Consider the following 23,599-nt stretch of genomic DNA (forward strand, 5'->3'; position numbering starts at 1 on the left):
TTAGTCTGTTGTTGCAGCTAAAATAAAACATGCTTGCATGAGAAGCTCCAGCTGTTTTTGGCCACAAGGGAGCTTTCAGAAGAGGAGCACACAGGCCACAAACTGCGGGTCATGGGAGACTTGGTACTGGTGACTGAGATCTGATGATGCACGGAACTTTCCTGAGTTGCACAGAATGCAGTCCAACAATGCTGTCCTCCAGCTGAAGGAACTGGAACTGAGCAGGATAGTCTCAAAGGGTGCGGTGTGGCAACCAAGGTTTCCGAGACCCAACTCTACATCTCAAGTGTGATTATAAGAAGAAACAATAGGGCCTAGAAGGAGGCAATCCCTGGACACAGGTTAGGTCACTGATCACAGAGGGCTCATACTGGCTCTCACAAGTCTTGAGTGATGGCCCCTCCTCTGGGTTCTCAGCAAGACGAAAACAAGCAGAGCTTGTGACACTGGTAGTGTTATGGGTTCCCTCTGTGTCTACCAATAAGCTTCAAGGGGCCTTATTTCCCCTGCACCACAAGACGGTCAGAGTGAGTGGAAATGGTCATTTCTAAATCAGGTAGTTAAGTATAAATTCGTAGGGCGGGTTGGGGTGCAAAAAAACTTCCAAAACCGAGAAAATGGCTTGGAAGTTAGGGGAGACACTGTTCAAGAAGGTAAAGGGTCAGTGAGTAAGCGACTACACATGCACTTTCCTCTAGACGCTGTGCTCCGTAATAAGTGGGAGGCAAATTCTCAGCCAAATCAAACAAGCATACAAGAAAGGGCTGCACTTCCCCAAGGAACAGGAAGAGATTTGGTGGGTGCAGTGAGGGCAGTGAACAGACTTGTCAGACTTATCAAAATTAAGGCATTTGCAATCAGTACTCTGCCATTTCTTTACATTACTTTGAAGTAGTTTGGCACTTTAAAAGTCTGATCAGCAAGGGACAGTTTAAGGCAGAGCATTAAAACAGGTGTTTGGTACTGGATCCTTCTAATTTACTGTGTGGCTGCCGCCCACAGTACCCTTTCCTTCTAAACCAACCAACACAGAAAGATCAAAAGGCAAACACTGAGCACCTTCTGTTTGCTGACACAGAACTTGTGCAGTATAGAAGCACTCTAACTTCTGTAATTTCAGCGTGAATACCAAATTAACATTTCTGTAGGGCCTGACTTCTGGTACACTTGCCCTTTGATGTCCCATCGCCCTCACCTGCTTCCCCCAAGGCCTCTCCTGCCTGGTCTCCCAACCACTAAAGTTAGCTAACAGAACAAATATTCTAGAAAACAGGAACTTCCTTTTCAGTTCACCTTACTGAAGGCTTTGAATGCCTACATGCTTATCGGACAGTTCATCTCGCTCAGCCTGAGCTTCAAAGGCAGTGCAGCCACATAGTCTCTGGCCACAACGCAGACGCACCACTTTCCTCACAGCCTATTGAGTACAGAGCCGTGGCTGTGGACATGGAAAGAAGCTCCTCCCCAAGAGTCAGCTCGTTTCAGCTGTGGCCAGTTTCCCACGTTCACCGCCTGGAGACCAGTAAGTCCTCCACCCACAGTGCTGGGCCGCGTCTCCGTGAGCCGGCATTTGTCACAGCACGATCGTCACAGCATGACTTGGACATTCCTCAACAGACTCAGGGTTAGAACCTTCTTCCTCCAGACTACCCCTTAAAAACCACTGGACCATATATAATGAGCAGACCTTCCACTGAACATCAGAGAATTCCTATTCATAGACATCCTGTAACTTAATTTACAAGTTAAGCAAGGAAGTATTAGTCCTTGTATTTTTCAGTCAGTACACTACACTAAATCATATTTGTAGAGACCATCAAATAAACCTCTGGCCTTCCAATAATATCTTCAAAAGGTTTAAGGAAGGACTATGTCCATTAATACAAGCTACACCCAGATTTCCAACCAATAAAAAGTGATTAATAGGGACCATGCAATCTTAAACCACTGTTTGCATAGACATAGATGGGTGAGTATTTATATATGTCTGTTACATATATTTACATATTTATACATATACAAAATACTTTTAATTTATACACACCTATTAATGCATACAATACAGAAATACATTTCAAACCAGAACAAATAAAATGAATCTTGATTTTTCTTCTCTGTTGTCACAGTTTTGAATTCTTTGTGAGAGCCAAAAATTAATTTGTTATTCATTACTGTAATTTAAGATCAAGAAGTGTTGCAAGCTAGGTATGTTGGAATACATCTGCAATCCTTGCAACTAAAGGAGGCAGGAAGAGGTGAGGCTGGGTTACTAGGGAAATCCTGTCTCAAATCAAAAAGGAAAGAGAGAGGAAAAAGGAAAGAAAATGTTTCTAATACAGAAGTACTATATTTAATGAAACAATTAAAACTATGTGAAAATGTAATTTCCACAAGTTAAAGCATACTTTAATTACACCAAAAGAGAATAATACTCCAATATAGGGTTTTCTTTCTTGTTTCCTTTTTTTAAAATATAATTTTTAAATTTAAATTAGAAACAAGATTGTTTTACATACCAATCCCAGTTCCTCCACCGGCCCATCCTCCCCTGTCCCCTTTCTGCTCCCCTCGGAGGGTGAGGCCTTTCATGGGTGATCTTCAAAGTTTGTCATATCATTTGGAGCAGGGCCCAGGCCCTCCCCCATGTGTCTAGGTGGAAGGAGTATCCCTCTATGTGGAATGGGCTCCCAAAGCCCATTTGTATACTAGGGACACATACTCATCCACTACCAGAGGCCCCATAAACCGTCCAGTCCTCCCAACTAACACCACATTTAGGGAATCTAGGTCGACCTAGGGTTTTCTTAAAATGTAAGTAATCTACCCCAAATTTGAAAGAAAATTCTAATTCATCAAGTTGATCAAACACTTTACTGACAATCCATTACAATGTGATGACTCGGGGGAGGGTTCCAGAGTGGGGCTCTTCTACTCGCTAACACTGGCTGCACAGGGGTCTGCTAATGCACCAGTGAATTATTGTCGTGCTGTGCCAGGGAGGAGGATGCTCAAACTCAACAAGAGAAGCTTCCTCTATTCACAGCTGTGCACCATAATGAAAGTCATCACTGACACATGAGGACCTTGACTTCCTCAGAGCTTTCTGCCACTGGATGACTCTAATTACTGCGCACACACTGGATGTTCTCCCTAAAGAACACACATATGCACACATCCTTGAGTGACTTGCTTTGGAGAGAGAGGAACGAGCACCGGGAGGGATCTGATCTTACCTGGATGGTTCACTAACATTCCACAACCAGATGATATGCATGTAAATACACCACACACACACACACACACACACACACACACACACACACACACAGACCCTGACATGTATCCCTTTTGTACACAGGGATGCTACAGTAAGACAGAAAGCAAAGAAAAAAAATTAAAGGGATGTGAGAAAGAAAAGAACACCTCACTGCAATCTCAGTCTGGCTTAAATGACTCATCTGTTTAAAGTCAAGAATTTAGACAGAACTGATCAAAACCCTACATGACTTGCCTGCAAAGCTGACCAAACTACCACAAGATCTTTTTGTCGGAAGTCACAGAGATCCGCCTGCCTCTGCTTCCTGAGTGCGGGATTAATACCATGTGCCACCACCTGGCTACAAGAATCATTTTTATAATCAAACATACCAGCACAATGACTTCCAAAATCTTAGGACTCCTTTTTCATCTGTAAACAGATACAGTAGTATGCCTTGTAAAACACCACAAAGCCTCATTTGGAAGCAAAGAAAATCCTTTAGGTAAGAAGTAAGCTTAAACTTAATATTTAAACTTTACTTAATTTTTAAACTTGTTACAAATTACATAAACTTTTTACATACTACAACCATTTTATTGTTTAGACTCTTAGGTGTATAACTTTGATGACTATAAAATGTATTCTCCTTCGTTCTATGAACTCAACTTTACTTCAGACCAAGTCATTCCTGAACTGAATTTCTGTAGTGGTACTAAGTTAAGATCCTGGCTCCCATGTGGGCAGAGGCTGCTGAAGATAAGTCAAGCTGCACCACTGGCAAGGCAGAGTTGTATGTCCTGCTACTGTAAACACTACAGGAGCCTTCTGTCTCATTTGTGCTTTCTGAGACAGGATCTAAACTTTGGATCCCTGGCTGGCCTGCTGCTCATTTTTAAGACCATGCTGTCCTTGAGCTCAGAGATCAACCTGCCTCTCTCTGCCTTCCACGCACTGTGATCAAAGGTGTGTACCACTTTACCCTGCCCCAGATCATGTTTTAAATTTCATCTTTGACCATGGGTTTCACATATAAAGCTCCTCTGTCTGATAGACAGGAGTATCTCGTCTTCCAATCAGGTGGCCCTTGGTGGGCTCCAAGTTTCAGGATGGGTTTAGATGTGATGAGTGAAGAACTTCTAGGTCCCACGCCTTCACTGCACTAGGGGTAGAGGGGATGGGCAATGATTTAATCAATCTCAGGTGTTTAATGAAACCTCCCTGTAAACCAACAGGACAGGCTTGCAAGGAATCCAGGTTGCTGAACATGTCAGGTTGCCTGGAGAGGACACTGAAGTTCTGTGTCCCTTCCAAAACCATTCCCTATGTATCTCTTTGACTGGTTGTCCATATCCATTGTGCACTTTGTAATAGCCATTATAATAAATCAGCAAACCTATTTCTGTAAGCCATCCTAGCAAATTAATAGAATTCAAGATAGGAACTGTAGGAACCCAAGATACAATAGGTCAAAAGCAAACACGACAGACAATTTAGTACTTGGAACTGGCCCCTAAACGGGGAAGAAAGAATTGTGGAGCTAGGTTCTTAGCTTGTAGGATCGGGCACTAACTCCATGTAGACGATGTCAGAAACAAACTGAAATATAGGATACCCAGCCAGTGTCTGCTGGAGAACTGCTTGGTTATGGGAAATCCCTCCACCCGCCACATTTGACGGCCTGGGGTAAATTATACTGAGTGTGAGAGTAAGGAAAGAGTTTACTTTTCATTTCTACCAGATCAAACAGAGAGGGGTGAAGGGGGGAGAGGGAGGATGAATAAGAAGGAGAATTCTAAGTCATATGCCCTTCTCTGCAGGAGGGAGGGAGGGAGAGAGGGAGGAAAAGAGGGAGGGAGGGAAGAAGGGAGGAAAGGAAGGGAGGGAGGGAGTACATGGCTCTGGCCATGATAAGTAGGGCTGCCTTTACTTTATAGGCCACAGTGAGACAGCCATGTGCCTGATGGGGTTGTGTGAAGTCACCAAGGAAAGAGACTGACTGTGCTTATCTTCCTGGATGACAGACCAGCTACTCAGCTCAGGAGCCTGCAGCAGTGAACTGATCTGCAAAGCTGGCATTTCCTGGGATTATTGGGAAGGCACTCAGTCATTCTGAGATTTTAATTTACAAGCCAGTACCTTCAAATTGTCAACGAAATAAGGAAGGGAATTATCGACTTTAAAGAAAGCAAATCTGATACCAAATTTCTGTTCACTAACTTTAAAAATCTGTTTCTAACTAATACATATTCATAAACATTTGTTTATCCTGAACAAAACAGAATTTAAAACAGAAAAGAAAAACCAGGAAAAAAAAAACATTAAGACTCAGAGATAATAGAACATATGTTCCCAAGTCATACAAAATCCAAGAACACAGAATATGTGGTTTTAAACCTGATCTTCCAAGTTTAAAAAAAAAAAAAAATCACAAATGTCCTTTACTTCAAAATTTCAATTATAAAAGGTTTTTTATTATTTCCATGAAGCATAATCACTGTAACATTATCCATGTTTCTATTATATCTAAGAGTTGACACTGTCAAAAAAAATCTTTTTATATTATGTTTAAAAAGAATAAAAGTTGAGCCGGGCATTGGTGGCGTACACCTTTAATCCCAGCACTCAAGAAGCAGAGGCAGGCTGATCTATTGTGAGTTGAGACCAGCCCAGTCTGCAGAGGGAGTTCCAGGACAGACTCCAACGCAATACAGAAAAACCCTGCCTTGAAAACAAAACAAAACAAAAAGAATAAAAGCTTAATTGGATTCTGATATGCTATTGATATTACCAAGTTGTTTCATGTAGAAAAACTGTACCAGGAACTCTACACAGAATAGCTAACTTAATGCTCACAAATAGCTGAAGATGAGAGGTCCAGTTAGCAGTGGAGGCATAAAAACCTTCCTTCCTTGGCTTCCCTGCCTGGCACATGGCCAACCCAACTGCAGTTCTCTCCCCATGTGGGCTGCAGCAGATGGGAAAAGGAGCAGAGATGTAGGGTCTGTAGGAAAACAGCTACACAATCCAGACACGTCACAGGAGAATGGTATAAAAACGAAGCATTAGGGGTGGTATTAAAAACTGACACTTGACAAGACTTCAAAAGAAAAGGCTGTTAAATTTAAGATCGGAAGCAAGGGCTGTCTTGCCGTGTGTCCACTGCTCTCCGCATGGCGCTGGCGGCAGCAGTGGTGACCCGAGTCTTCCTGGGCCTGACTTTGAGAACATCAGGAGAAAGTGACGGAAGCCCTGGTTGGTTTAACTCCCATTCATTACTTCTGATGGTCTCGAATGCATACATCTTTACTCATTTCACAAGTTAACTGTCTGCTCGAGATATCTGATCCCCATTTGCACTCTCTCAACTTCTCCAGAGACCTGGGTCATTTCCTAATTCATAACGATTAGAAAATAACAGAGACAGGAAATCTTCCCATTAAGTGCTGTCTTTCTAAGACAACAGAATGTTTTGTCTTGATAACTACTTCTACAAAGAAAATAGAACTCGGGTCTCAGGGGATGGCCCAGTGAAGGTAAAGAGCCTGCCTTGCATGCATTAGGACCTGAATTTCAAGTCCAGCACCCATGTAAAAGCCATGTTTAGTAGCACACACATGCTGTAACCACGCTGCTGGAAGGCAGGCGATCCCTAAACCGAGCTTTTGTCCAGACAGTCTAGCCAGACTGATGAGCTCCAGGTTCAATGGGAGATCCCATGAACAGAATGTGATAGCTAACACTGACCTTAGGGGCCTTCGTCTTCTCACAAACATATGAATACTGACACTCACCCACACCTCCAGACACATACACCACACACACACACACACACACACACACACACACACACACAAAACTCTCCCATATACACACAGAAAAAACAAACAAACAAAAAACAAAAGAGGATTAAATTTTAAAAAGCTGTGGAGACAAGTATTTCTAAGAACAGCTGGCAAGCTTGGAGCAGTCCTCACAGTCCTAACGTGGCAAAAATGTCACACTGAAGTTCCTTTTATCTATTTCTAGTCTACACAAAGTAAAGAGTGGGTAGTCATGTGTTGGGGACAAAGCTCAATGGTAGAGCTTTGCCTGGCATATATAAAAAGCTCTCGGCTCAACTCCCAAATCCAAAGGAAAAAAAAAGCAGGCAATCAATTAATTCATACAATGAATCAAGCAACCGATCTCTTCAAAAATCCCCAAGGTAGAGCTGGAGAGATGGCTCAGTAGTTAGTATGAATCCTGGCTGCTACTCTAGAGAACCTGGGGCCACATAATGGCTCATAACTATCTTTAACTATAGCTCCCAAGTGATCCAACACTCTCTGGCTTCAGTACACATCAAGTACATTGCAGATACACAAGCAGACAAACTGCTCATACACATAAAATACTAAACGTACTTTTTTTTTGTTTTAAATCCAGACAATATAATTTTCTCAGTGACTTATGTCATGGTAATCAAAACTTTGGCCACTACGACACATAACCTGACACACCAAACATGCTTCCAAATCAGAAACATTCAAGATTCTCTCCTAGGTACTAAGGAGAAATTCCACCAAGGAATTAACATCCTTCCAGTCTTCATCTGAGACCACAGGTGACCACGGTCACTCTTTTAGTCTCACAAAGAAGAGCTAATAGAGTTAGGGTAAAATTTTGACTTCCCTATGTTATTGCAAGCTGCAAGGATCTGAAACAAGGACTGACTGCTCATTAAGGACAGCAGGCTGAGCTGTGCAGGGAGGTGTAGCTAGGGGGACCAGGGGATAACAGAGAGAACATGTGTACCAGTGTATACAAAGCATGTGATTAGTAAGTACTTACCTTAAATAATTCACTGGGTGTTTTTCTTATATGAATGACAGATCTAGTTTAAGGAAACTGAGTAGGAATAATTTTATTTTTTATTTATTTTATTAAAAGATTTATTTATTATGTACACAATGTTCTGCCTGCATGTATGCCTGCAGGCCAGAAGACGGCACCAGATCTCATTACGGATGGTTGTGAGCCACCATATGGTTGCTGGGAATTGAACTAAGGACCTCTCTGGAAGAGCAGCTAGTGCTCTTAACCACTGAGCCATCTCTCCAGCTCCAAAAAATAATTTTAAACTGACTCCTAATATACTATTACAAGATTTCTAAAATATTTGCAAACCAATTCTATAGGGGAGGGGGAACTCTCACAATATAGCCCAGGCTGGTCTCAAACTTTGTAATTCGACTGCCTCAGCTTCTAGGTGCTGGAATTACATATTTGTGCCAACATGCTTGGCTGAAAGCCAGTTCTTCTATTTCAGTAATACATGGCACACCAAATTTCATATGTACATCTGGCATATGTAATTCACTTTTCTGCTTATTTTTAAGGCATTTTATGTTTCACCATATGTACAACACGACAGCAAAAATCTAAGCCATTGGTGACATCCAATGGCAGAATCAAAGCAGCTTACAGCTTATAGCCAAGAGTGCCATGTCAACCCCTTAATGCCTCACATGCTAGCACATGTCCAAGGGTGACATTTTAAGTTGAAGCTAGTTTAACACACTTCTCAAAATCTTTAGACAGTCTTTGTCACTACTAACAGAAAGACACACAGTTATCTGATAATCTTGATTTAAACTGGGGCTTTGGCACAAGCTACCTCAATCTCACAAATAAAATGAATCCAAAAGGAGGAAGCCTGTCTTCAACACGGAAGACAATCTGGTGGGTTCTTAAAAATCCAAATCCAACACTGCTAGGCAAACAGACCCACTTATGTTTTGACCAAAATGAATCAGAAGATGGATATGCAATTGTAGCACCTCATGTGTTTTCTTTGCAATTAATTTAGCTTTGTAATTAAATATATGTCTGTGATTATGAAAATGCGATTAAGATCATTTATAATTAGAGAAGCAACAAGAAAACATAACAATGCCCCAGCATCAGAAGCCACATCAAATTTAAGTTCTACAAGGGCTGGAGTCTGATGGCTCAGTGGTTAACAGCACAGGTTGATCTGGAGAGCCTGGGTTTGATTGTCATAGCCACATGGTGGTTTATAGTCATTTCTAATTCCAGTTCCAGAAGATCTGTTATGATGCCCTCTTTTGGGCCTCTGTAGGCACCAGGCATGCATTTGATGCACAGAGATACATGCAGGCAAAACATCCATACACATGAATTTTTTTTTTTTTTTTTAAAGTAAAGTCAGTTACAGTGGCTCACACCAGTAATTCCAACACTCAGAAAGCTGATGCAGGAAGATCACCAGCTTGAGACATGCCTGGGCTACACTGTAAGATCCTGTCTCAACAGAAAAAGGAGAGGAAAAAAGAAAGGAAAGGAGGTCAGTAATATATGTCCTACGGGCTTAACTTTACTCTCTCGCAGACAGCACATATCTCAGGAATTCAGAAAAACGCAAGTAGAAATTGGCTACCCTAAAATGTACACTTTCCTTTTACACCCTTTAATTTTAAACAACAAAAAAGAAACAGTAAATAACAAGACTCGTGAAAACACTTCCTTCATGGAAAAAAACATTGAACACATAATGTCAACCTTTGAACACAACGATTCCACAGTGCTTACTTGTCATACTATTGTTATTGTCGTGTTGACATGGAAATACCTTTTAAAATCCAACAAGCCTGGTATTACAGTATAATCCAGAGATAAGCAACATGGTTGGTTTGCCATTTCTCATTTTCATATAAGATAGTAAGTGATAGGGCCAGAGAGATGGCTCAGGGTGAAGAGCACTTTCTACTCTTCCAGACGGCACGAGTTCACTTCCCAGGACATACACTGGCTGGCTAAGAATTACTATAACTCCAGTTCCAGAGAAGTGATGACCCCCTGCAGACACCCACACACATATGCACGCACGCATGCACACACACAGATTAAACATAGAAGGTGGATGTGGTGGTGCATTCCTTAATCCCAGCACTCAGGAGGCAGAGGCAGGCAAATCTCTGAGAGTTCAAGGCCAGTCTGGTCTACATAGTGAGTTCCAGGATGACCTGGGACAGAGAGACCCTGTCTAACAGGACAACAACAAAAGGAATACTAAATAATGACAGAACTGCAATTTCAATGAAAAAAAAAAAAAAAAAAGATACAAGTTTGTGTATCTCTTGATCAATTTCTTCATTCTCTGTAAAGTTTACCGAAAATCTGATAGTGTATTCATTACGCATGCACAATGCATACAGAAACCAGAATCAGATCATGAGACCAGTGCAATAAAAGTAAAAATAGATATTTGGCTTTTGTCTGTAGACCCTGACAGCTCCCTAAATCCCTTGGAATGTTCTGGGTGGTATTTCATCAACAGAAGCGCCTTCTGTTGCAATCTGGTGATGTGGTAATTTGCTGGAATGTTCTGGGTGGTTTTTCATCAACAGAAGCGCCTTCTGTTGCAATCTGGTGATGTTGTATTTAAATGAGTGACATCATAGGCTCTAGGCTAGTATATTTGACTACACGGTCACCCCAAGTGGTGGGAATGTTTGTGAAGGCACCACACTTTTCAATGGAGGCTTCAAAGGCCGTAAGGGCCTGGAATGATGTCCTGAAAAACCACAGATGGCAACTCAGAGTATTATACTCAGCAAAACTATCAGTTGGGATTTAAAGAGAAAGGAAAACTGTCCATAATAAAAACAGATTTTAGGAACTCATGACCACTAAGCTAGTTCTACAGAGGATGATGCAAAAACAAACAAACAAACAAACAAAAAAAAAACCAAAAAAAACTTGAGTTTGAAGAGAACACTAAACACATCCACGAAAGCACGAGAATAAAATTATAGATCAGTTAATAAGAAGAGAAGAAACACCAGATGATGTAATACACACTGTTCAGTAACAACTATTAATTTTAATGAGTCCAATCTCCTAATAAAGAAATACAGACTTACAGACTGAAATAAAACAAACAAACAAAAAGTCCAGGACCCATCTTTGTGTTGCTTCCAAGAAGTGCCCTTCACAGTCAAAGATAGATACCACCCTAGGGTAAAAGGGCGGGAAGATGTATTCCAAATAAATGGAACAAAGAACAAAGAAATAAGCAGGTATACCTATTCTAATAGCTGACAAAATATACTTCAAACCAGAACTAATCAGAAGAGTTAGGGAAAAAAGCTACACACTCATCAAAGGGAAAATCCACCAAAAGCCACTGCAATTCTTAACATCTGTGCCTCAAACATAAAGGTACTCTAATTCGTAAAAGAAATTGCTACAGCTAAAAGCACATATTGGCTCTCACACTCTGATAATGGGAGGCTTCAATACCCTATTCCCACCAAAGACAGGTGGTCCAGACAAAAACTAAACAAGGAAAAGCTGTAGCTAACTGACATCATCAACCGAAAGGACCTAACAGAAATGTACAAGATATTTCACCCAAACACAAAAGAATATATCTTCTCAGCACTTCATGGAACTTTCTCCAAAACAGACTACATACTCAGACACAAAGAAAGTCTCAACAGATACAAGAAAATCAAAATAAGACCCTGCATCCTATCTGAGCGCCACAGATTAAAGCTGGACATCAACAACAGAAAGCTTACCCTCCTTGAACCTGTACAACTCTCCATTGAACGAAAAATGGATCCAGATGGAAATTAAGAAAGAAATTAAAGATTTTCTAGAGTTGAATAAAGGTGAATCCACAGCATGCCAGAGATAGAGAAAGGTAATAGGTGGAAAGAAGCCATGTAGTTGCAGAGAAAACAAGAGGCTCAGGCCTAGGAAACCCTAGAACACGTAGAAATGGGTTAACAAATAAGAGAGAGCTAGCCAATAGGAAGCCTGAGCCATAGCCCAAACAGTTTATAATTAATATAAGCCTCTGTGAGTGTGTTTGGGACTAAACAGCTGTAGGACTGGGCAGGGCAGAAATTTTGGTTCACAAAACCCTATCTTGAAAAGCCTAATAATAACAATACTACTACTACTACTACTATTATTATTACTATTTAAAAAAAAAACAAGCTTGGAGTGGTGATGCATGCCCTTAGTTCTGATATTTGGGAGGCAGAGACAGGTAGATCTCTGTGAGTTTGAGGCTAGCCTGGTTTACATAGTGAGTTTGAGGACAGTCAAAACTACATAAATTCTCAAAAACAAAACAGAAAGGCTAAAGGTCGAGGAGACGGCTAAGTTGGGAAAGGCACTTGCTACCAATCTGGTGACCTGCATTCAATCTCTAGGACCCACATGGTGGAGGGGGAGAACCAAGCATGGCACATGTGTGCTTGTACACACACACACACACACACACACACACACACACACACACACACACACGAATAAATATAAATATATTTTAATTCACTAAGTAAATTAAGCTAGACACAAGTCACATATTGCATATTGTATGATTCTATTTTTTATGACTTATCCAGACTGGGAAAACTCAGGGACGGAAAGCAGATTCATGGTGGGCTCTTAAAAACTGACGTAATAACTTACTATCCTAACCTCCAGGGACCTTCTTGCAAATCACCTTTCTTGGCAACACGGCCATCTCTGCACCTGCAGCTGCCACTCACTGCCTCTCTCAGTCTTTTCCTATCTTCTCCCCCAGCACTGTTTCCATGACACTTGGCATCTTCATCTTCAGACCATCTGGCGACTACTGTCAAGCCTGTCTTACAAATAACACTTACCACCCTAGTCTACATCCCACATTGACCCAGGGTCTCAAAGCTAAAAGTAAACTCCTCCACCCGTGTATTTCAAAGCCCTGCTTTGCTGTTTCTCTCAGTTCTCAGAGCTGCCTTTCTGCCAATTGCTCTCTCTCTCTCTCTCTCTCTCTCTCTCTCTCTCTCTCTCTCTCTCTCTCGTGTGTGTGTGTGTGTGTGTGTGTGTGTGTGTGTGTGTGTGTCTAGCCCTGGCTGTCCTAGAACTAGCTCTTGTAGAAAACAGGCTGGCCTCGAACTCACAGAGATCCACCTGCCTCTGCCTCCCGAGTGCTGGGATTAAAGGCGTGTGCCACCAAAGCCCAGCTAAACATTCAATGCTTAAGTATTAGGGCTACAGTGGAAAATGGAATAACCTAATGATAGAGTACTTGCTATCATGTACAAGGATCCTAGATTTAACCCCCAATATTGTACAAAGAAACAAAAATCTGGTCATAAATTGTTAACAACAACAACAACCACACACACACACACACACACACACACACACACACACACACACACACACAAAATCCAACAACCCCAAAACTTCAGGGCTCCTAGGTTCCACTCCAGTTGAAGTGGGTATCTCTGTGGCAAGGGCAGTAGTAGCTCAGACCACATGGCCAGAGGATCAGTCAAAGATGTGCATGTCTGTGACTCGGTTGGTGACCCACAAACAAGTCTGCTTGTCTGTGCCTAGTATTTCACCAAACCTAGCCTTTCTCCAGCCTCACAGGGCAAAGTGAGGCTCATTGCATTCTATGTTCCTGAAGAGGAATAGCAAGTTATCCTAAAGGACAACATCAGGAGGGGTGGATCTCACTGAGGGGTGGTTCACAAGCACCGTGTCCAGAGTCTGTGCTGCTGGTCTATGATGGCTGCCTCTCATAATCAGCAATGCATCCACAGGACACTGGACCAGCAATCTGTGTAAGTACACAGAAGGACAAGACAGCCCAGCAAGTCTCGGAAATCTCAAAGTAGCTATCATTTTATTGTGCCACATGAAACTGTGATCTGAGATGAGAACATTGTTGTTATATTTTAATATCCCACGCAAGAACAAGAGCATCCTGAGATTATGACTCACCGTACAGCAAATGTAAGAAGAGCTGGGGTAAATCTACCACGTCTTCAAAAAAATAAAACCCTTTATTTTTATGTGTACAGTATTTTGCCTGCATGAAAATTTGTGCACCATGTGCATGCCTGATGTCTGTGGAGGCCAGAAGGAGGCATCAACTCACCTGGCACTGGGGTATTAGGAAACTGTGAGCCTAGGAATCAAGCCAGGAAGAGTACACAGGAAGAGTGGACAGGAGCCTTAGCCTCTCAGCCGCCTCTCCAGCTCCTCTATGGTGTGTGTCGTTTAATGTCCTACCATTCAAAACAAACACTGCCTTTCACATCAAGACTTTTATATATCGTGTTATTCTAAAGAGTTTAAAAATAAGTCCGAGAAAGCTAAGGAAAGTTCTGGACAAGATGCCGGATGTAGCTTCCTAGCCCTGCAGTCTCTCGGGCAGGCCAGTGCTCGGGTGTACAGAGGTGTGGCAACCATGCAGGCTGGAGCCAGTGCCGAGCACTAAGCTAATACAATACTTTAAGACTTGTCACACGCTATCAGAGAACACTACAGGCACTTAGTAAAGCCAGGTCCAGACACAAAAAAACCTCTACAAAGATAAAGTATGCTTTAAAAATGTGCTTAGAGGCTAAAGGAAGAAAAGAAAATGGGCATAGACAGTCATAGAAAAAACAGTTTAAAAATAATAAAGTCTTTAAAAAGAGAGTAAAGTAAAACAAAACAAAATAAGCCATTTAATGATGGAAAACATTGTAACACTGGGAGTTTGGGCCTTATATGGTGCTTCATTAATTCTGAATTTTTTTTAATGCTAATGAACAGAGAATGACAGCTGATGAGAAACATTGGATTGTGGAAGGGACTTTTGAATTAAACCAGCCTATATACTTTAGGAATGCCTTGACTCCAAAGTGGAAGTTAGAAAATGTATCACTTTGGGGAAGAGGTTACACTTTTGTTTCCTCAGAACACAAAGGCTGTGGATTCATTCAATGTTGACAGAGATCAAGCTTGATTGGGGGATAATCCCTTAAAATCCTGGCTTGTACCAATGCAGATATGTTACCTGTGAAAGTTTGTGCGTTTTCAGAGAAAGAGGACCAGACATGAATGAAAAAAAGGGTTGCCCAGGTGACCCAGCCTCTCAGATGCCTCTATCGCAGTTCTCTGAGAGTTCTACATCCAGAACAGCTTCAAGGCTGCTGGCTGAGGTGGCCCAGCCTCACAGACTATTCTAGGACTGCAGATAAGCCTTGTGCTTTCCTACTGCAGAGACTGGACAACAAACGTTATAGCTAGCATGTCCAGGACTTTACCATTTTCTCAGTTTTCTTAGGATCCCCAAAGTTGCCATCACCCCTAGACAACAGAAAGCAGTTCGGAGAACATGACACCCACATTCCCAAGAGAGGGGGGAGTGGGTTTTGGTCATTTGGTGGGTTATGAATGATTGTTATCATATAGGGGTTGGTTGGTTACAAATTTTACTGGTCATGGTCAGGGAGAAAGCTAAACATAGGAGATTAGATTCAGGGGTCTCTTTCTGAAGGGGAAAAAAAAGGATATAATATAGAAATGATGAGAAAAAAAGGTGGATTGTTGAGTCTATTTTTTAACAACCAATAGTCTCAAATATCTTACATTGGTATGGACTTTTGTATATTGATACAAATTTAAGGTTATTTTTGTTATACTGTATATATGTTGCTATTCTTGTTTAAGGTATTATATCTGCACAGCTCATTTAAAACTGTAATGTAATGTTTTAGTCCTTGAAAGCTATTTAGGATAATAAAAAAATACAGGTCAATAGTTAATCATCTATAACAATCAAACTTGCAGTCATATGAGGTATGTTTTCAAAGTTAAAGAGATCTGTTTTAGATAGACAGTCTTCAAACACTTCAAAGACCTACAGAATATGGCACTTAAAATGTTTTGTTACCATAAGATTTTTCATGACAGCGAGACATTTTTGTTCTTGGCAACACCAACTCACTTCAGAGAAGATGATGGGCACCAAAGAAACTCCACATGGAATTTGCTTTCATTATGGCATAGCTAGCCATTTGCTTTAACTGCTGACAGTATGCTGTACAAACTGAGCAAGCAGGAAAGGAAAAGACAAAGGAAAAAGACTGCTGAATTCTGCCAAGATTCGGCAGGACAGGGACGGTCCTTCAGACTTCCTCCTCCTTCACAGAAAAGTCTGCCAGATCGTCCAGCCCTGCAGGCTGAAGATGATGCCCCAATATTACAGAGGACCCTGGGGTGACTACAGTCCAAGCAGCCTGATGTCACTGTTCTTTCATAGTTTTGGAACTCACTTGCTCTGTACTTCCTGTTTACTCAGGTAATATTATATCCTTCTGGGATCTTCAATGGAGTTGAAGACTAGGTAGTTATAGTTGCAGTTTTCCTTAGTTATGATAGAAAGTAAATCAGGTACAGAGCTTTGGACTCATAAAGACAGAATAAAGGAGTATTTTTTCCAAGGATGCCAAATACAAATGGACTGGACATAATGAATTCTTTCCTGATAACTGTTTTTTATTATCTACAGTTTTATTATGTTAAGAGTAAAAACCTTTCTTTTTTATTTAGACAAAAAGGGGGAAATGTGGAATGTTCCTTTGCACTGTGTGAAGATGTGTCACTGTGATTGTTTAATAAAGAGATGAAGGGCCATTACCTAGGCAGGAAGAGGTTAGGTGACTTCTGGGGACAGAGAGCTCTGGGAGAAAGAAATGAGTCAGCAGCTGGATGCAGGGAGAGCAAAAAATGTGGGAGGAGAGGTAAAAGCCATGTCCTCTGAAAAACAAAGCATACATTTGTGCTAAAGGTTCTGCGGGCTGATGGGCTGATTCTAACTTCCTGAACGAGGAATACTGTACATTGAGAGCATAAATCACCTACATGTGTCTTTAATCTGCTGAGGAGCCATTAATAACCCACCTCTCCATCTCCAACAGTCTTTCAACTATTGTGATCACTTTGTTTTAACCTGTTTACTACATATATTTGGTGAATATGTTGATTTAAGTCTATATTTACTCTGAGGCTATAAAAGTTCATGTAATCACTATGTGACACATAGGATAAGCAAGGCCTAAGTCTCTGTGGGCATTACAAGGGATTTTTAGCACTTTGAATGAATGTCCTCTTGCCAATCCTAGTAGTGATGGAAGAATCTAGCCCTTTGGGAAGTGAGTTTCAAAGGTAGAAGCTAGTTCTTCATTGGCAGGTGTTAATCTTTTTTAACTTATAGAAGGGGTGTGTGTGACAATTTAGACTAGCAACTATTACACAGATACAGCAATCAACCAGCTCTTCAAACTGGAAGCATCCCAAATAGCCCACAGACACCCTTGCCTCCCTGTCCCAGATTTTTCTCATTATGTGTCTGCTTATGTTTTGGATTAATTCGGGTGAGCTTTTAGAAATCTATGGGTAGCTCTTGTCCTTGCATTTGTAGCATCTTAAGCCAGGCACGGTGGACCACACTGTTTCTCCTGCTCTGCTATGCCCAAGCTCTATGTGTATATAGAATGTGGGATTGTTTTTGATCAGGTATCTGCAAATTGCCAGAAATGTCCGAGGAAGGAATACCTCTCCTCTCCATTTCTTAGAGCCGTTGTGGAGTTCAGTGGGAGCGCGTCTGCTCCTGCTGTAAGAGTCAGGGCAGGCCCACGGGAAGCGCTTGGGCTCCTCACTCCTAAGAGCCTGGGAGGGTCCAGTGGGATCAATGCTGGTTGTCGTTACTGCTTGGTCTACTGTTCCACTTTCTATCGTATGAAGAACTTAGGATTTAATACATAACCCTGGGATATTGTACACTGTGTGAAAATGTATTGCTGTGGTTGGTACAATAGAAAGCTGAGGTACAGGCAGGATTCCTGGGGAGAGAAAGGAAGAGGATGAGGAATCTAGACGCACAGGAGACGCCAAGGAGGCATGGGGGGAGACAGACATATAGGCAGAGCTTTCATAATTAATTATTAAGTCTGTGTCACTATTTGCCGGCTGCTGGCTGAGGAGAAACTACTACTACATACATCTCAGCAGAGTTCCTCCAAAGAAGGTGGCCCAGAAATACAACTTCCGTTCTCCACTGCTGCTTTCCTGGACTCCTGGGGCTTCTGTCTTACAGAAGATGCCATTATTGTTACTGTTCACATCAAATTCCACACTCATACATTCTCACACCCACTCCCCTAACCAAAAAAAACCAAAAAACAAAAAACGTTCCCCGGTTCTTTCTATAAATCACATGCTACCAGAGGCTATCATCAGCCTACTGACCAGTTTGTCAGTCACATATACCTGGAAGGGATATAGATGTGAAGACAGGGCGACTTTTTACAATTCATCGTTAACAGTACGATAAAGTTCCTCTGGGACAGAATTGTTATGGAAATTAAGAGAGCTGCTTTGATAAACTGTTAGCCAAATGCAAGAGGTCACACATAGTACATTGTAAAATTACAGGTACACAAACCAAGCTACAGGCTAGATTTACAGATGTATTTCATATAGTACGTTACTCATATCTACAAAGTACTCATATCTGATCTAGGTCCTATCTTTAAAATTAAAATGAGCACAATATTAATCTGTAATACAAATATAACTGAAGCCTGAACATAGGGACTGATGGATAAGTATGTGGTAAATTTAAATTTACTGAAGTAAACAACAACCAAGGCATTTACTGATTGTTTTAAGAAACTTCAGGACACTATGTTCTCGGCTACTGGAACACGGAGAACACATATGGCAAGGTAACTGGCACAGCTGTACTACCTACGCATAACCAGGTGTGGATGTGAAGAGACTTGGCAACACCTGCAGCTCAGCTCATCTCATCTGCACAGAGAAAGGGCTCCAGTTAAAATAACCAACTTCTACACCAATCTGACACAAGTCTCACAAAACTTTCTGAATGCACCGAAAAAGCCAACTGTTATTCTTCCTCTCTGTGAGACTACCATGCACCTTTAGATTTATTTTGTTCTTAGATGGTATTATATGTTGATGAGAGTTACATTCTCCTTAACTTCCAGAAGAACACTGGGAAGAAAGCTGCCCCTCCCAACCCCCCCCCCAAGATGCACAAAATAGTATGGAAGAACATACCCAAAGAAACAGGCTGTTTCAATCCCCGGTTATCTGAATATCTAAAAAGAACAACTTCCACCAAGTTAAGCAACACTGTACATAACAGGTTGATGTTTCTACACACTTGCAGTCATGACATCAGTATCTACTGGCAGCAGGAGAAAAATCACACTTGACTGAGCTGTGCATTTTCAAGTAAAAACACAAATGCAGCACTGTCCCTCTGCCCAGCTTAAATGTTCATTTTGCTAAATAAAACACTGTGGGTCAGTTTATCTAACGACGAGAATAGGGAGTTGATAGCAGACTAGCTCATATTTTCTCATGTTTCCATTCCACTATGAATCATATCACCAACGGCACTTAAAACTTGTATAGTCCTTGGCATGTTCATCTTGATCAAGACAAAATATCACCCCAATATCCAGAAACCAGGTAAGCCCATTAAGCACATACCTGATATCCCACCACTCAGTGGCTGAGGCAGGATGACCAACCTTGGCCACAAAGTAAGACCTTGTCTCCAAACAACCAAATGGAAACAAAAATATGCAGGGTTGTCAGTGTAGGTCAGTGGTGCACCACTTTACTATTATGCTAGAAGCCCTAAGAAGTGTGGCTGCAAAGAGAAAACATTTTTTTTTTTTTTAAAAATGGCCAATTACATTTTTATTTCATTAAATTTAATTCATTATGGCAGCAACTGTATTTTATTTCCTTTGTGGAAATACTTGCATTTTGCAAACGTGTTTTAAAAACTACTTTGTGTCAGTTGCTCAACAATCAAATATTTCTGAAAGTTGGCACCACCCTGCTCCTAAGATTCCAGTCCTATTTATGCTGTTGTTTGGTCGTTTAACTACTTTGATTTTCACAAGCTTTCTGACAGCATTTAATTCAGTGCAGCAGAGACAACATACCACTACAGCATTCCTAATCCAAAGTGAACAGTCTGTTTTTTCTCACCTTGGCCACTCCAGCTTCCTGTTTTTAATACATTCCTTTAACTGATAGCTAAAAGTTGTACCATACCAGTTACTTTCACTTTCCGAGACACTACTGTCCTACACATTCACCACGTATCCGAAGAAATTTATTATAGTTCTTACTTCAATTGCTATTTGTCATCACAAAGTGCTGCCTATTATGATCCTCTTGAATCTGGGAACCCCTACTTTTAAATTTTTTGTTTTTGTGTATTTGTACCATGCATTCTCATGCATGGCACATTTCTCAAGTGTTTCCTAGCTGGAAAGGGGGAACCGTCTCCAAGCTCTTTCTCCACCGAATGCCCCTCTCCCTCCCTGCTAAAACTCACCACTGTCTGCTTCCACACCGACAATCACATCAAGCCTAACGTGAGCATCATTCACTTGAAATATGCACTATTTCCGTCTATCTGAAACTGTCGCACTAACTCCTTGCTAAGAAAGAGTGAGGAGAAAAAGATAATGCCAGCTCCGATAGGTTCAAATACCCATTAAGTAGCGCCTTTAAGAAAAACAAACTAAAACCGCAACATCATTACTGTTCATATGTCCACACTGGCTCTGGAACAACCATATAAAAGTGCTTACTCTTACATCTGGTATTAAAAAAAAAAAATGAAACAAAGACTTAAGTTATTCTAAGATAAGCTTTCCAGGAACATTCCAACGGTGTCAGGCACAACAAAGAAATGAACGAGTCTTCTTGAGTTTAGGATTAACTTCTTTCCACCTTGGACTGTCGCTACTTTCTAAAAACAGAAAAGACAATCTGGACGGTTCCAGACCAGCAGCGCCGCGCTGGCCAAAGGTTTACAGAATCAGTCGGCTCGGGACAGCAGATAACATCGCTCACGGCCCTTTAAGGTACGCTTCAGGGCGGTAGCCACCGCTGGCCATCGTGAGGGGAAGAAAAAGGCCCAGCAACGGGCGAAGACCGATCCTGCCAAGTTAGGAAGTATTCACTACCTGCGCACTTATGGGTTGAGGAGGCGGGGAGCATGGACATTCTCGGAGCAGCAGATGACCAGGACACCTCGCCCTCGATGAGGGCGGGGACAGCCGCGAAGACACCAGACAGACTTAGGAGGGGGAGGCGGGTGCGCTGAGAGCGAGTGGGACCCAGATGCGGGCCCTCGCTCGGGGCCAGGGTGGTCCGGACCCCGGAGGAAAGCGGGTGGGCGGAGAACGCTGTCAAGGGCGTAGTCACCCAGTTTAGGTAGGTAGACCGCAGGGGGGTGGGGGGGGGAGGCAGACGGGAGTCAGATCCACATCTGACTTGGTCCCGGTCCAGGTTGTGCGGACTCCGGGATCCGGCCGAGATTTGGGGCAAGCGGTGCGGACGCCTCACTGGGGCTGAAGCTTGAGTCCCCACCACCCCCGTCACCGAGGAGGTGGGGGAGAAGGGTGTCGCGGCCCTGCCCGCACTCGGGTTCGGGGACGACACTCACCCAGGCGGGCAGATCGCAGGCGCGCACCCCCAGGCGCACGGCTCGCTCCTCGTCCTCCAGGAGCTCCAGCGCGCGGCACAGGCGGCTGGCCTTGAGGCCGCGGCTCCGGCGGCACCAGGCGAGCAGCCCGAGCGCCAGCAGCACCCAGCTGAAGCTCATCCCCAGGTAGCCCAGGGCGTACACCGGCAGCAGCAGCGCGAAGCTGCGCGCCAGCTGCCCCAGCAGCCCCTGCAAGTCCACACTGAGCGCGCTGCCCGGGGCCTCGGGCTCAGAGCGGGCCCCGGCCCGGCCAGCCCCGGCCCCCGGGCCGCCCTCCTCGTCCGCGGCGCCGCTCATCGCCAGCCGCGCAGCTCGCTCCTCCAGCAGATAACAGGTCGCTCTGCCCCGCGCGCCAGCGCCCCTCTGAGGGGGACGGGGACGGCGGGCGCCAGCGCTCCGCTCCGCTGCGCTCCGCTCCCCGGACGGGCGGGACCCGACGTCATCACGGTGCGCGCGAGGCCCGCCTCCTCCACCCGAGGCGTCGCCCGTGCGTGCGTGGGTGTGTGTGGATGGGGGAGTGGGAGGGGCCGGGGGCGGGGCGGTGCCTGACGTCATCTCCGCGCGCGCTCCGGCTCTCCCTCGCCTGGGGCGACCGTGCAGAGACAGTTTGTGCCGAGAGAGAAACAGAGAGAGAGAGAGAGAGAGAGAGAGAGTGCGGGCGGGGCGCGATGGCGCGCGCCCTCCTCACCCCCGATCCCGCCCACTCGCCGGGGCCGGGGACGAGAACGGCGGGCGGGCGGGCGGAGGATGGACTGATCGCGAGTGGTGTCAACGCGCGGCCGGGCCCCGCCCCCCGGCCTGTAGGGCGACCGCCAAAACAAACAAGCAAACAAGCACGCCAGAGTCAAAGTTATATTTGTTGTGTAACCCACACCCCCTTTAAGGCCGAAATACTTGTGTGTAGTTTTCAGTAAAAGTTTGCTGGAGAGGAGCTGGACAGATGGATCAGCAGGTAAGAGTGCTCTTCCACAAGACCCGAGTTGGATTCCCAGCATCCACACCTGGCTGCTCACAGTGCCTGTATTTCCATCTCCATGGGACCTCTGGCCTCAGCAAGCACTTGTGTTCATGTGCACAGACACATGGGCATAAGTTTTATGAAAAAAAAGTACAGATGGATGATTTACAACTATGGTGGGATTTTGCAGATCCAGAGACAAGTCATCTTGGGCAACATTTCTTAGTCTGTAGCCGTTCATTGATCTAACATCTTTGTGATTCAGGTAAAAAGCTTTCTGGAATATAACAAACCACTAGCGTCCACCAACACAAAAGCTACCATTGTCATTAGAAGCCTACAGGAAAGTGTTTTAAACATGCCTACTTTTGTGTTACTTGGTGTTTTTGATTCACCAGTGTCCTTGAAAATGCCTTGCTTTATGCGGTAGGTACTGAGTGAATAAACAAATGCAAAGTCCTCTGTTTAAGACTTTGCTCTGCATAGGTGTGGATGTGGGTTATAGCACTTCAGAGGCAAAGGGCAACAAAGCAAACAAGGTGTCTTAGAGCTCTGTTGCTGTGAAGAGACCATGGCCACCAAAACAACTTTTATAAAGGGAAGCCTGTCCTTTGAGCTGGCTTACGGTGTCAGAGGTTTAGTACATTGCCACCGTGGCAGGGGGCCATGGCAGCACAGGCAGGTAACTGAGAGCTCTACATCTGGGTCTGGCAGGGAGAAATGCTTGGAAACCTCAAAGCCCACCCGTGACACACTGCCTTCAGCAAAGCCAACCTCCTGAGCCTTTTGAATAGGGGACCATTCTCATTCAAGCCACCACACAAGGCAAGGTATTTTTTTTTTCTTCTCTTTCCACTTTATTTCTCTCCCCATGGAATTACATCATATAAACTATAAATATGCAAAATAGCAAATGCAACCCATTTCCCCTACATAGCAAATCAACGCTCTTGATGCTGCTAAGTTTTAATAACATCAAAGTAAGTGAAACCCTGAA

The 23,599-nt window shown here is 43.3% G+C and overlaps 1 protein-coding gene across 3 annotated transcripts in view; it reads right to left on the reverse strand.

The window, feature by feature from the left end:
* Positions 1-21,956, reverse strand: part of Esyt2 (extended synaptotagmin 2) — a 72,537-nt gene extending 50,581 nt beyond the window's left edge. For all 3 annotated transcript variants that reach the window (XM_051177833.1, XM_051177832.1, XM_051177831.1), the window contains exon 1: positions 21,606-21,956. In XM_051177833.1, the coding sequence (XP_051033790.1) occupies positions 21,606-21,941 (336 nt within the window). In that variant the 5' untranslated portion in view covers positions 21,942-21,956. The remainder of the gene's footprint in view (positions 1-21,605) is intronic.
* Between the last annotated feature and the right edge of the window lie 1,643 nt (positions 21,957-23,599).

This window comes from Phodopus roborovskii, unplaced genomic scaffold (genome assembly GCF_943737965.1).
Source record: "Phodopus roborovskii unplaced genomic scaffold, PHOROB, whole genome shotgun sequence".
NCBI lineage: Eukaryota > Metazoa > Chordata > Mammalia > Rodentia > Cricetidae > Phodopus > Phodopus roborovskii.